This window comes from Ascidiella aspersa, chromosome 4 (genome assembly GCF_963924565.1).
Source record: "Ascidiella aspersa chromosome 4, kaAscAspe10.2, whole genome shotgun sequence".
Classification (NCBI taxonomy): domain Eukaryota; kingdom Metazoa; phylum Chordata; class Ascidiacea; order Phlebobranchia; family Ascidiidae; genus Ascidiella; species Ascidiella aspersa.
The window spans coordinates 31,581,043-31,595,371 of NC_139450.1; the positions used below are offsets into that span (position 1 = coordinate 31,581,043).

At 36.0% G+C, this 14,329-nt stretch overlaps 2 protein-coding genes across 2 annotated transcripts in view; one reads left to right on the plus strand and one right to left on the minus strand.

Annotated features, from left to right (window-relative positions):
- LOC146157496 (endothelin-converting enzyme-like 1) overlaps positions 1-2,264 on the plus strand; it is a 19,637-nt gene extending 17,373 nt beyond the window's left edge. The window contains exon 18 of the mRNA XM_083388228.1: positions 1,491-2,264. Within this exon, the coding sequence (XP_083244354.1) occupies positions 1,491-1,590 (100 nt within the window). The 3' untranslated portion in view covers positions 1,591-2,264. The remainder of the gene's footprint in view (positions 1-1,490) is intronic.
- Positions 1,109-13,660, minus strand: LOC146157497 (anaphase-promoting complex subunit 4-like). The gene is made up of 18 exons (XM_083388229.1): positions 13,408-13,660; positions 12,793-12,939; positions 12,562-12,682; positions 12,325-12,421; positions 12,152-12,262; positions 11,865-12,002; positions 11,263-11,360; positions 11,034-11,193; positions 10,112-10,224; positions 9,859-9,958; positions 9,235-9,349; positions 8,389-8,579; positions 7,727-7,823; positions 7,572-7,647; positions 6,075-6,243; positions 4,500-4,685; positions 3,982-4,087; positions 1,109-1,701 (listed from the first exon to the last, which is right to left on the minus strand). Exons 1-17 carry the CDS (start codon positions 13,622-13,624, stop codon positions 3,992-3,994), a joined length of 2,232 nt encoding a protein of 743 aa, XP_083244355.1. The 5' UTR covers positions 13,625-13,660; the 3' UTR covers positions 1,109-1,701; positions 3,982-3,991.
- Positions 13,661-14,329: the final 669 nt, after the last annotated feature.

The window sequence follows — 14,329 nt, forward strand, 5'->3', positions numbered from 1 at the left end:
ACTTATTTTAGTTACGTAAATTGTAAAATACATGCTGTAGAGTCTGAGCCGGACTCGGGTTTATTTTGTTGGCCGAATCAGACTCGGGAGTTTGACTCTGGTTATTTTTAACCAACTCTGTGGCCTTGGTTTTATTTATACCAACACATTTGCGCTTTCTGTACTAACATTGACAATGTAGTGCCAACGCCTTTGCCTTTTCTGCTTTAAGAAAATTTGCCAATTGTAATCGGTTGGGAAGTTTAGGCGGCTCAGGCCCGTACAAATAAAATCAACGCTAGGGAAATTTAGGCATGTTTTTCTCACGTACAAATAAGCGATATCTCAAACCTGATAAGCTTTAAAATTTAAAAATATAGATGGCCAAGACCCATACATTGAAAACACAAAAACGAGCGTATATTTTGGCATGTATATAGCCCACATTTCATTTGGCGTCCTCCCGCAAACGTTAATACACTATCCAGTCACTCAGCGAAGTGGCCCATCGGGAATCAGCCCAAATTCCCGACGGTCTGATCCGCCAGTTACATTTGAGGTCACGCATCGAAGCGATTTACAGAATGAAAATAACCCTAAGTGACTGACTTACCGCACGTCAATAGAAATTTCCCCGACCTTCGCTGATAAATGTCAACCTTGGCTCACGATAATAAAACGGTGGTCTAGAGAAATTAGCTAATAAGGTCATACATTTTACTTGTAAAAAATGAACAAGCCTGTAAGGGCACAAGATTTTCCCACAGTCATTTCGCTAGAACGTTGTAAAGGTTGCGCTAGAACTTCTTGAAGATTGTTTCCCACTTTACCATTGTCGTTTTATTTTTTTATTTGCGAGGTGGTGCGCCGTACCCTGAAGATCTCTTTAATGGACGAAATTCACTCAAAAGCAAAATGTAGCACCCGAATTTTGTCACAAAATACTGTCTGCTTTTTCCAGTATTAAACGATCCAAACACTGTAAGGTGTACAGAGTTCCAGTGTTGCATTGACACTAAAGTCACTATTTTTAAATGACCTGACTTTTTAGTCTTTTGATCTAAATAACTAGACTTAACTTATGTTTTTTGACCAAAATGCCTTGAATTATAATTTTAGATTGGATTTGATTGGTTGGGTGACTTATATAAACATGATTGATTGTTTGGTTTACTCGAGGCTAACATAATTTACATTTTTCATCGACCGCTTAGCGTACTTAAAGCGTACTTAAAACTGTAAAAATGTTGTCCAATTGTTTTCAAAACTTATGGAACTGATTTTTATGTGACACATAATGTGAAATCAAGCAGGAAACATAAATTAAAAAAAGTGGCATGATGCCGTGCAGTAAAACTGCTTGCATATACAACAACAGTCTATTGTTTATGCGCAACAAGTACGATACGTTTAGCGCTTTACTACCACCGCTCGGAAGGCTAAGAGAAAATAAATCGTCGTCAGGTGGCGACAAAGCGCAGCATGGCGTGACGTAATTTCTCTTGTTGCAGGGTAATCGGGAGTGTTTCGCAGTTCCGAAGATTCGCCGAGGCCTTTCGCTGCGCACCGGGTACCCCGATGCGGCCGGTCGAACAGTGCAACGTTTGGTAGTCTATGACGTCACTTTGGAGGTGGGATGACGTCAGGCCACGCGGGTTACTGAAGGTCATCACGTTCAGGATGAGAATCGTCGCCGTTACCGCAGCTGTGCGTTCGAACGCTCTTTGTGAACAAAAACGATTTCGCATCGTAATAGAAGTATTGAAGCCCATACAGAAGTAGGTAGAATTTGGACGTTTCGAATAAATCTTCATTCATTTTCAACATAGACTACGATTTATCCGAAACAGTCGAAATACTACCTACTTCTGTATGGACTTTGATATAATCATTCTACGTCTAACTGCAACCATTATGCTCTAAAGTTTATTGCCAGACACTGAGGAGAAAATACAAGAAGACGTTAAAAATGAATAAAGATTTATTCGAAACGCTCACAAAATGTTCCCTACTTGTGTATGAATTTTGGTATTCTTATTACGTATCTCTACAACCTTCCAAGCATTATGCTTCAAAGATTTCGCATCGGTGTCAAAACCAGGATTGACTTGCTTTATATGCTGCTGCCTCTGTACGGTTTCGGGTTGCAGAAACAGTTTAAATTCGCAATGCCTTGATGTAAATAACTACTAGCAGGTGTTTTTCGTCGACGCGGACACGCAAAGTTTCTTGCGGTAGACGAAAGTTCTTTGCATATAGCAGGCAACGCGCAAAATATTGTGATTTTTATGGCGAATCGACGTTCAAAATATATACCGAACTTTTACTACAAGTTGTACTACTGTTTAAAAGTTTGTTGCCATCAATAGTAAGTGTGAGGCGATTGAAAGTATGACAAGGCAGTACCGAGAGGTAATTCAGCACTCCGACTTTGAATAACTTTTTTAATTTAGTCAGAAAAGTCGACTATGTTTACGGCCGATTGATATGTCAGAAATTATTGCTTAAAGACACAAATCTAAAAACACAGTCTATATATGTAGACCAGGGGTCGGCAACCTTTTTCTAGTTGCGGGCCAAAACCAAACTCAGAAAAGTCTCTGCGGGCCGCACAAAATGTTAACCAATAATGGTGTTATTGAAATGTTAGAACTGTGAATCAGGTGGGCCTCGAATCGTTTTTGCACTTAAAAACGTGTTTAATTACATTTAAGGAGGCAGTAAAGTGTTGGTGCAAAGCGTGACAAAAAGCGTTTGTTTGTTTTAGAATTAGAGTTCACACATTCTTCATCCGTGCAACGAATGAAAAGTGTAATAAAACTACTTTGATGGAACGCGATAACATTCACAGGGAATTTATAGCTTAGTGTTTGTTAACCTTTTGAGGTCAAAGTAGACCTGGCGAGCGAAGCGAGCGCGATTTTTTTTTTTATATACGGGCATTTCTTTTAAATTTCTTGCAAGTTTTCATACATTGCCGAAAATGAAAAATAAATAAAATGTTAAAAAAATATATGTCCAATATTTTAGAATAAGTACGTTTTCCGTTTTTCCGCGACGCACTTGGCAACCTTCCACGGCGCAACGGTAATAAAGAGCTAATCTAGTTGAAAAGACAGCGTCAAAACGAAAACAAACCGGACGTAGAATGGTCATTCGCGCGAAGCGCGAACATTTTTCGCTCTTACGTAGTTAAAATAGTCAAAAAGTGTGTGAAATAGACTCGTTTCTAATTTATCAAAGAGGCGGCGGGCCGGATGAATTTCATCGGATCCGGCCCGCGGGCCGTAGGTTGCCGACCCCTGATGTAGACCGACAGAGGGGGTTTGGAGAAACGCACCTGGGTGAAAAAACAGGCTTTTGTGGTTGTGCTTTATAAGGTTCATACAATTCGTGACTAACAAAACGCCCTTGTGAAGAGTAAAAATCCCAAATCATAGACCTTAACGTAGAACACCACTGCGGAAATGTCCAGTTGCTGATACCTCACAAAGAGTGTACAAGTGATTGAGTAAATGACAAGACAATTTTTGATCTCCATATATTTTACAGAAGCCTGATTGATTTTCTTGTAAAAACATAAGGTTGTAACTAGGGATGTCCGATAAAATGGGATCGGTGTACATCCTTTTTACTAGTGCTTTAGAGCCATGTTTATGATACAACACATTAGCTACAAGAGTGCGAATTTTTTTTAGAAAATGATGCACTAAAAACTAAAGAGCAAATGTTAGTTTAATATCATGAAAGCCATTTGTAATTATTAATTTTGTTTTGTTACAACAATGACGTCATTTGGTATTGAATCGCATCGCGATACTTTTTGCCAATAATATCGGAATGAAACACTCGGGCATAGTTCTAACTAATAAATTTTTCTTGCCTAGGTCGATGGAACCTAATTTTGCAGTATTTATTTATTCCTGTCCCAACAAATGGTTCTAAACTCTTTTAGGAGTTAAAAATTGTCGTGCTCTACTAGACAACACAGGTAATACTAACCGTGACGTCATCACTCGTCGTTGGTTGCCATGGAAACATCGGCGTCGTCATCGTCGTTGACCTGGTCCATGTCGTAAGCGCGAACGTGACGTAGGTCTGACCCAACCTGGGGTAAAAATGGGTGCGTTGGGGGTTAAGGGGTTAATCGCCACCACAATGTGCAGGTGCACAAATCAACTTGATGATAAAAAGCAAAAAGGTCAAGTAGATCGACATCATTTTATTAAGACGTTTCGATACGAGCTTGTATCATATTCAGTTAATTAAAAGTAAATTAGCACCGCTGCACCTGTTCAACACCTAAAGGTGCTAATTAATCATCCGATTAGAGAAACTAATAATGATAACAATTGCGTCCCACCTTAAGTAATACTTGAATTGCTTCTCAGTCACATTAACTGAAGATGATACAAGCTCGTATCAAAACGTCTTAATCAAGATTTTGTCGACCTACTCGACTTTTGTGCTTTGCGAGAACAATCTATTTGCGCAATCTGCCCACAAAGGACAAAACTTACCAGACACGACACCTTACGAGCACCGGATGACGTCAGTATCGATGAGGTCATCGGCGCAATCGCGCAATATTCCGCAACACAGTTTGTGACGTCACACCGCGGGAGTGACGTCATCGCCGTTGGAGTGGCGGCGTCGACGTTCGTTCCAATGTCGCTCAGTTGCGCGACAAGTTGGGGAATAGAAACCTGGGTAACGAGTAAAGTATGTGTTGTGGTGCCGCTTCGTTTACTGCATTTTACAGTCACGTGTTTCGTTAATTGTACCGCATTTCTTCACTGTTTTGCCTGTGGTGATTATCACTCGTGTGTGCTATGTAAATTGCCAATTATCCAAGCTATATAAGCTTGTGCCTTTTATTCTTACGCCTTTTCAATTCTACTCTTCGAGCGAACAAAACAATAATACAACAGTATGTGTGTGACAATGCGTGATTTGTACGTGTTAATACTTACCTGACGGGGGTCTTTAACCGGATCACTGTGGGGTCTGTGTCCTGGCATTTTTTTTCCTGGGTAAAACCGGGTTTTTTTTGGCCAGTATAAAACTAAAATTATTACTAATACTGACACTTACCTATTACCTACACCAAAACAAAAAGGCGAAAAGTTGACCTTCTGCCAATGCGCAGTTATAACTCGGGCCCACCTCCCTGTGGCAGCACCATATCCCTTTGGGAATGGTTGTCCGGAGGAGGGCCTGAACCATTTACTGACACTTCAGACATTCCCGGCCTCCTTTTTGGCCAATGGGAAGACAAAGCCACTACCCTTTTACCTTTTACTTTACTCTTACTTTCTTTGCTTTCTTTTAGTTAGCAATAATAAAAAAAAAAAAAAAAAAAAAAAAAAAACACAGTTTTGGGGCGGATAAGTTCTGTCATTTCACCCAGATGACTTAAAGCCAACTCAAGTTTCTTTAAAAAGTTAAAGTCGATTTCAGGCGACACTGTGCAGCACAATTATACTATTTTCCGCTGCCATTTAAAATTCGCAAATCGAAACCTATGAATCACAGGAACCCGTCACGGGGAAAGCTCGAGGGAATGAACCTGAAAGTTTGAAAATCGATTGGGCTTCAGCAAAACGACTCTTGATATTCTAACTTTGCCCTGTCTGCAACGTCAACCACGTGGAATACATATAAAGTTTTACTTTAGCCGTTTGGCCCAAGAAAAAGAGATGACTAGTACGAAATAGCATTTTGTATTTTTGCATTTGGAGCGTATTCTAAGATAAGTAAAAAATTGGTAATACCGGACAAAAATGTGATTTTGTGAAATTTGATCTTCAACTTTTAACATTTTTTGTTCTTATCAAATAAAAAAGGCTAAAAATACTGAAGTTTGAAGGCAAACTACATTTTAACATTTAAAACTAAAAAAATAATTATAAAAAAATGTGGAAACACACATATTGTCAATTAAAATATGTAAAATCTACCGACTAAACAGAAACTTTGTTGACAACAATTACCATAATACTATTCGGATACAACAACAACTTCAAGCACAATATATGAACACAATTATTTGCAAAAAAACACTTGTACTTCTGAAGTTAACTGGTAAACCTTACCTGAACTAGATAATGTTGTTTTGAAATGTTTAAAACAAAGGTAATAAGCGAATCGTTGTAAGCGGAAACGTCAGAAACTGTGCACGTTTCGTTGCTGCTTTCTGATTGTTCTTCGTCGTTTTTCATCACAAATGCAGCAGTGAAGTAAAAACAACATCCAAAAATCGACCTTAAATTAAATATTTGCATTAGAACAATGTTATTCAACCTTTTTTTTCAGGGCGACCCAGTAATAAGCGTTAGGTATAACCGTGAAAGAGATTTTGTGATTTATTTTTGGTACTGTAAATCATAAGTAAATACACAACACGCGGTCACAATATATGCCAGTGCGTGTTCATCACGTCGGGGTCACCAATGTATATTTCAACGGGCGAGGAATTGGCCACCGTGCTATCTGAACTCAACTAAAACAAACTGTCATTGCATTTTAAAGGACACGCTGTCTGGACAACTTTATTGTACATCCAAAAATGCAGCATAAATCCGCTTTCAATGAAACAGCTCACAGCGCAGTAAAACGTGTCTCACAAGTAAGGCGTGCATTTTGTTGTATTAAGTTTTCTCACTATATAGCACAAGAGTGACTGCTTTGGGAATTAGCTAAGTCAAAATGCCAGGCAAGGAAATGAAAAGAGTATAGGAGTGTAATATTTAACACTTTGCCAGGCGAACACGCTATAATTACAAGCCCAAACAAACATGCGTCGCTTCCAGTGTTATAACCCATGAATCGCGACCCAAAATTGTGTGGCCGTTTCATTTGGTTGGGTCGCCGACTGCAGTAATCTTAACTGATTAGATTTATTGACATTGGTTTTGAGCAAGACTGCTTTAAACTTTGAGCTAATTCTTTTCACTGAATTTTGGAGGCAAGCAAAACATAGGACATTAGCATAACAAAGGGGAATTAAATTAATGTGATTGATATCTATTTATGGCTTCCACAATTTTCTTAAACTTTTAAGAAATCTTGCTCAGAAACAATGCAAAAAAATGTAACATGTCACCTACTTAAGTCGGCGACCCAGCCAAATATTAAACTTGTAACGTTTTATTAAACTTGGCTGATAAAAGCATTTGTCTTATTGAAAGCTGAAAACAAGTGACACTTTTGACAAATTGTATTGAAGAACAATTTGTTACTGCAACTTGTCATCTGTGCAACTAAAAGCCAATTAAATTGGCAGGAAAAACACTTAAATAATTTCCCGTATAGTTAGGCCCAAAGAAAATGCACCTAACTTACGGTTTACAAACACTTTTCTAGGCCAATGGCATTATTTATTTGATGTGCTGTGGAGTTTATATTCTGTTAGTTTTAAAAAAAGTCAAGCAAATCTTGTTTTTTTTTCATGCAATTTGCAATATTTTAATATTTCTTTTTTGTATTACTCTAATAAAACGATGACCCCATTTTTTGTTCGCGTCACTGTCCTGCCTTGAACCCCGACAAATCGGTACAATGCAACAAAAACTATATACAAAGTTGCTTACCTTTCTGTAATTGAAGTTCTTAACATTACAATTTCTGACAAGTCCAACATTACTTGAAGAGAATAAAGGTGGTTGTCTGAAATATATGCCAAACAATTTGCTAGGTTTTATTTAGTACTAACCAATAAATGAATAATATAAAAGTATGAATTTACCTGTGGGATCAAACCACTGACAATTCTTGATTTTTTGGCCAGAAAGTTCCATTGTCACGGTATTTTGCATTTCTATGTGCCCGGAATTTAAAGACATCTAAAAATATTTGCAAATTATCATTAAAAATATACATTATAAGATACGTTAAACAGCAAATACAAAATTTCCATAAGCTTAGAAATTATAGTTTAGTGCTACCTTATTTTTTTTATAAATGAACAATAAATGCATATTATCAAAATATGATATCTTTGTATTTTGTTAACATACTGACTAACACTATTTTTAGCCTTCTCTAAGATCAGCACGTTTTCCCACTTGAAAGCCCATTTGGCAAAACTTAGATATATAATGGCATACGGGAGTTTTAATTAAAGCAGGATGGAGACTTAGTTTATTCTATGAAAAATATAATTTACAAACAATATTAACAGAGTTAATAAGGTAATTACTTTTTGGGTTGATTTTGATTTTTGGAGGCCCACGGTCCGAAAAATGTGTTTCAAAATTTTACCGGTCCATAAGCTTAAAAGGTTGAGAACCACTGTGTAGACTGTAGACAGTTAAAATTCAACGGCGCACAGAGACCTTTCTAAGTTTGGCTTTGGCCCGCAACTAGAAAAAAGTTGCCCACTCCTGTTTTAAAAGAACAAAGCACAACCTTGGTATCATGCAACAGCTTGGATACATTTGTTTTCACTTGGGTGAACAATTGTCGGAGAGAAGCACCGGGCTGCCTCTGCAGGATCAGAGGGTTGTGTGCGAGACAGGGCGTTACATCGACAAGATGGTGCCATTCGTTGTTGTCAGATGACTGTGGTGCTACAAGGGGTGCGTCTTGTAGATATTGTGCTTGAAAAACAAATTGGGTTGAGGTTAGGTAAGCAAAAGACATGGCTGCCTGACTAGATTCTAAAGTTTGTGGGAAAATTGTGTTTATTTTTTTATTTTTTTTCAATCATATTCTTTGTTCTGAGTTTAGGAAAATACCCTTTATTTACATAACATACAAAAAGCATCAAGGTACTACATCCACAGATTTATAGGGTATTCTATTTGAATAAAGTTAATGGATCCCTGTGGAGTCTTATCTAATTCAGTAGAATCTTGCCCTTTTTTCCCTCTAGGGTTTTTTGGGGCATAACTAAACATTTACCCACTACTGGCTTATACTTACCTATACTTACTTATACTTATAATTACCCACCACCACAAACAAAAGGTTAAAACGTTTACCTTCTGCCTTGCGCAGTTTTAACTCTGGCCCTACCTCCATGGCGGCACCTGCTCCATAGTGGAGACAGGTTGTCAGAGGACTGGGCTCACTCCACTATTGGCTTGCTCAACAATTCCTGGCCTCCTTCTTGGCCAATCGAAAGGAACCCAGTCACAACCCTTACCTACTTTCTTTACTTTTACTTACTTTCTCTTAGTTAAGTTTACCATGGGTCGACAATAAAAAAGATTCATCTTGTAGAAATCAAACATATAATTTTAGTTTACTCACAGACTTTGTCCAAGTTGAAATGACGATCACGGCCTGCTTGTTTCAGTTGCTCATGTTCATGGATGAACGATTCCATTATAACATCAGCAACCACTTCCAATTGTGACTGTGTCATCTACATATCATGGTTTAATTTAAAAAAATAATACAAGTATCAGGTATAACCCAGGTACTTATGTAACTTAGTTATGTCAAATTAGTTAAAAAAATGTTGTTATTGTTTCTATGGGGAATAAGCCTGTTCCAACACTGCTACTGGTTGTCTTTTTATCTATATCGCATTATCCAAACAGGACCACAAAGGGTATAAAAATACTATATTATTCTGCCCTTTGTGAATGAAAATTATTTTACATCTTTTTATACCCATTTTCTTTATACCCATTTTTATACCCGTTTTCTTTATACCCATTTTTATACCCGTTTTCTTTATACCCTTGTTCTGCTTGCATCTTATGTCAAATTAGTTAGGCAAAGTTTAAAACTTTTAAAATATAGTGGATTTGAAAAAAACAAGTTAGCAGACATCTGAATTTAAAATAATTTATCAAAAAAAAGTTGTAATACCCTAAAGTTAAATGTTTTGATTTTGGTACTACGAATTTGAAAACTTTTCATACCAACCTGGCTGGTGTGTGCTGCACCTTCTTCTTTGAACATCAGAACAGAGAAGTAAAGCCACTGGAAAAACACCTTGAACTTTTGCAAGTTTTGGCCAATGACCCTGTTTCGAAAATTCACTTATAAAATGAATACAGCTAAAAAATATTTTTTTACAGCTAAAAAATCACAAACTTTTAAATTAAACGAAGCAAAATCGAAAATCAGTTTCAAAATTTTCCAAACTAGTTAAATGATGAATTAAAGGTGCACTTACTGCTGAAGTTCAACTGCTTTCAGATAGGTCGAACCCACTATCCTGATAATATCCTCAATTTGCTTTAAATTGAAGATCTTCATATAACTCAGCAAAGATGGTGTACACATTCCCTGAGTGATGCCAAATAATAAAGGTGTTAGCACTGGACAAACATGAACTGAAAAGTTCCTTTGAACAATTAAAGGGAATTTTAGGCAAGATGATTTTAGAAGCTAGACGCAAAATATACTATAAGGTGCATCAGTTGACATGCTACTAAATACTTAGTGAGTTGCAGGAGAACAAGCATTCTCCTCTTATGTTGATGACATCAAAATTGTTTCTCAGACATGTTTAATTAACAGTGTTGTAGTAATGACCTAAGTCAATGACTTGACTTAAGTGTACTTGAGTCACTGTTTTTAAATGACTTGACTTGACTCAAGTCGTTTCGGTAAAATGACTTTACTTGACTTAAGACTTTTAGACAAATGACTTGACTTGGACTTAAGTCATTGAGTCAAATGACTTGGGTTAAAATTAAGTGTTTTCATTTACCATTTTATTATAAGATTGAGCTATTTATTGTAAGTTTGCACATTAAATGATTAGATTGCTATATGTTGTTTTTTAGTTAAATTTTTGCTTATATAATCAAACGAGTTTACCCATTTTAATGGTTTAGCTTTTTATTAATGTATTAGTGGTTTGACTTGCTGTAATAATGACTTGACTGGGGCTTTGACTTGCTATTTTTTTAAAATACTTAACTTAGACTCAAGTTATTTCACAAATGACTTGACTGGAACTTACGTCACTTCGAAATGACTTGTATACAACACGGTTAATTAATTGTAGGAATTAAAAAAATTGCTAAAAAAGTTAACTTAGATTTTGTGATAACTTTTTGGGAACCTAATTGGGATGCCACTGTACTTACTTTAAGTTCAATTAAAATGTAATAGATCATGTCAGCTGCCATGAGGAAATTGACAACCAAAAGTTGCTGTATCGATGAGTAGGAGGCTTCAATGAGTGTTCCCATCTTTGTAATTCCCTTCCCAGTGATACAGTTCACTAGCAAATCTTCAACCAGGTCACTGAAGTTACAGAGATGCTGAAGTTAATTGATGTGCCTTTGGCAGATATGAGATGATTCTTTTACAAACCTAGGTTTTCCCCACAACAGCATTTGAAGAAACTCGTCCCCAATAGTTCCCGGCATGCTTTTATTCACAAGAAACTTGGTCAGTTTTGATTCCATTTCCTAAGTGTAATGATAACAACTAGATTTATTTTAGCTTTTTTAAATTAGATGAGAGAAAATAAGAGCATTTCAGTTTTTCCAAATTAAGATTAAAATTAGAATTAACGAATTCTTGACAACAAGAATTTAAACTAGAATACCATTTAATTATTCACAATCAATTTTATTTAAATCACAACTTATTCTTATTAGAATGTCAATGGTTAATGTTTATGTGCTAATTTTACATCTTTAGCATAGCATATGCTTTTCAGGCTGTAAAAATCACCCATTATTCATTCCAACAGAATAGTACAAATTCAAATTCTTTGTTACGACTTAATTAGAAAAATGCTGTTGGACAAAGTAGCATTTTTAGTAAAACCTGAATTAAATGAAAACTGCAATTAGAGCACACAATAAATTCACCAACTAGATTAGCATTAGAATTAGCCGCATTTTTCTTTAAATCGATAAATTAGAAAACTAGCATTATCTAGTCTGCTTACAGACAAATATATTAACCTGGACTACTGATTCACAACACTCATTCATCAACTCCAAAACATTTTCCATGTAAGACATGGTTGTCAACAGCTGACATGCATTCTGAGAAGCTTCGTTCGTCTCCAAAATATTTTCAAGCACTTTTGATAAGTCAAACTAGAAAAGTAAAAAAAAAAAAACAAAGTAAAAAAACCTATTTTTTCCTTGCTGTTTTGGCAACTTTTTCTTGCTTTTTTCGTTTTTAAATGTAAATAACTCTACATTATCAATAAAACTGGCATTTCAATAGTTAATATAATACTTACGATTTGAATGAAACAGCTACTTGTATTTTTGTGGCTTGTATTTGCGGCAACCGATAAAAATTTCCAATCAGGAAAAACAAAAATATCGGACACAGAAACATCCTTTGTTTTCTGCGCATAAAAATATGTTTGAATTGTTTGGTAAAAAATTATTGCGATTTAACAACACATACCAAAATGGAGTTTAGATCAATTTGGAATATGGGAAACATTCCATAGCTGTAAGCAATTAAATACTGTTCCTCATTGTAACACATCAACATGTTAAACCTGTGGAATATAGACGTTATGTATAGCAAGAAAGGTAGCTTAACTGATTCTGTTTATACATTTTTAGAGAAAAGTATACCGGAAAGGATAGTAATAAGTTTAACATAAAGAACATTAATATTGTTGAGGAATAAACTGACCTTAGGTCTCCTAGAACAAGTTTGGCATCAATGGGTTTTACATCTTTTGATTGTAGGGTTGGTAATTGGGGAATGTAATCTTTCATTGTCAAAGAGGACATTTTTCTTTCGAATTCAAAATCTAGATACACAGATGTAAAAGTTTACACATAACACACACATGCCATCACAATACTGCTATTTAAACTTTAACTGTAAAATATAATAACCCAACATCTTGTTACTTAAAACCTTTTATTTCTGGAGATTCAAACCATTTGACATAGGTAATAGGACTCTTCAGCGATGTTGTATCGTTTAAACTCCATGCAACGTGCGACTTTTCCATTTCAACAAAAGCTACTCCGCTTTCTTTCTTGTTGTATGCAACAGATATCACTGAAAAAAAAGTTTTTTCTATTACTAATCATTTAAATTTAAGTGTTTTTAAAATAAAAACATATTTTTAATAAAATTATCTATTTGGTAAACTATATTGCAATTCTTTAAGATTAAACATTGTTTCTCATAACTTTTGCCCATATACAGTTTGTCCTTTATTTCTGTTTTAATAAAGATTAAACTGAGTACAATACTTAAAAAAAACAGTTTATTTGGATGTAATATGATAAATCTATTTTGCTAATAGCTAAAAACATAACACAATATAAATAAAGAAATATATTTATCACATAACATCCAGTCAAACTGATTTTCAGTTTAACAAGTTCTGTACTTAGTTTAATCTTTATCATTGAGGTGAATAGTTTGTTTTTAACCATTCTAATTCAGGCAGATTCTGCTATTCACAAGAAAATTCTGAATATTTTGTTTTAATATAATTATTTTTTTTTTGGTCCATATTACCATTTCCATCTGGTCTCCAACAAATCGAATTGATGAGAATCCCACTGGCAGGTGGGGCTAGCATCCAAACCCTTTCCAATGAAGATAGGCGATAGAGCAACAGTTCTCCACCAGTTGAAGCCATGGTTATCAGATCTCTTTTTGGTGACCACTCCACATTTTGGATTTGACACTTTAAATGTCGTTCACCAACCATCACAAATGAAGATTCAGGCATGATTTGCTGTGCTTAAACCGTGTATTGCCTGAGAGCTGTTTTCTGTATAAATATAACTGTGAAAAAAGTATGGCAGATTTTGACCAGATCTCGCGGATGCACAGCCGAAAAACCAGGGTGCATAAAAGGTCCCGAAAAACCAGGGTGAGATTTTTGGGTGCAATTTATGACTTTCCGATGCACTCTAAATTGCATACATTGCACTGTAAACGTATGCCGAACAAGCGCTTTACATATTTGGGGTGTAGCTCAAATTTTTTCGGGGTGCAATTTCAAAAGGTTGAAAAAAACACTTACTTTTCACAGTGGAATGAGATTAAGCCTGGTTTAACAATCCGACAATATTTGGGTTAGGGTGTCCGTATGCACTGCTGGAAAGTATGGCATATCTCGACAAGAACTCGCGGGTGCACAGCCGAAATAATCCGGGTAACCGGGTGCAATAAAGGTAAAAAAAGTGCACCTCAGGTGCAGTTTATGTTTTCCAATGCACTCTGTATTGCATACATTGCGCTATAAACGTATTCCGCACAAGTGTTTTACATATTTCGGGTGCAGTTCAGATTTTTTTTGGGGTGCACTTTTAAAAAGTTGACAAAATCTCGCGGTTGCACTTGCCATACTTTCCACAGTGGTCCGTAAGTGTTCGGGTCATGGTGGATCAAGTATTATTATATTTATTGTTTCATTTTCGACCAGGGCCTT

What these genes read in the sequence shown, in the direction of transcription:
- LOC146157497 (XM_083388229.1), bottom strand. Translation starts at nt 13,624, where the DNA reads ATGCCTGAATCTTCATTTGTGATGGTTGGTGAACGACATTTAAAGTGT. An exon ending in TTGGAGACCAGATGGAAATG is followed by an intron (nt 12,940 to 13,407) that starts GTAATATGGACC and finishes CTTTTTTTTCAG; the next exon opens with TGATATCTGTTGCATACAAC. An exon ending in AAAGCAGTTGAACTTCAGCA is followed by an intron (nt 9,959 to 10,111) that starts GTAAGTGCACCT and finishes TTTTCGAAACAG; the next exon opens with GGTCATTGGCCAAAACTTGC.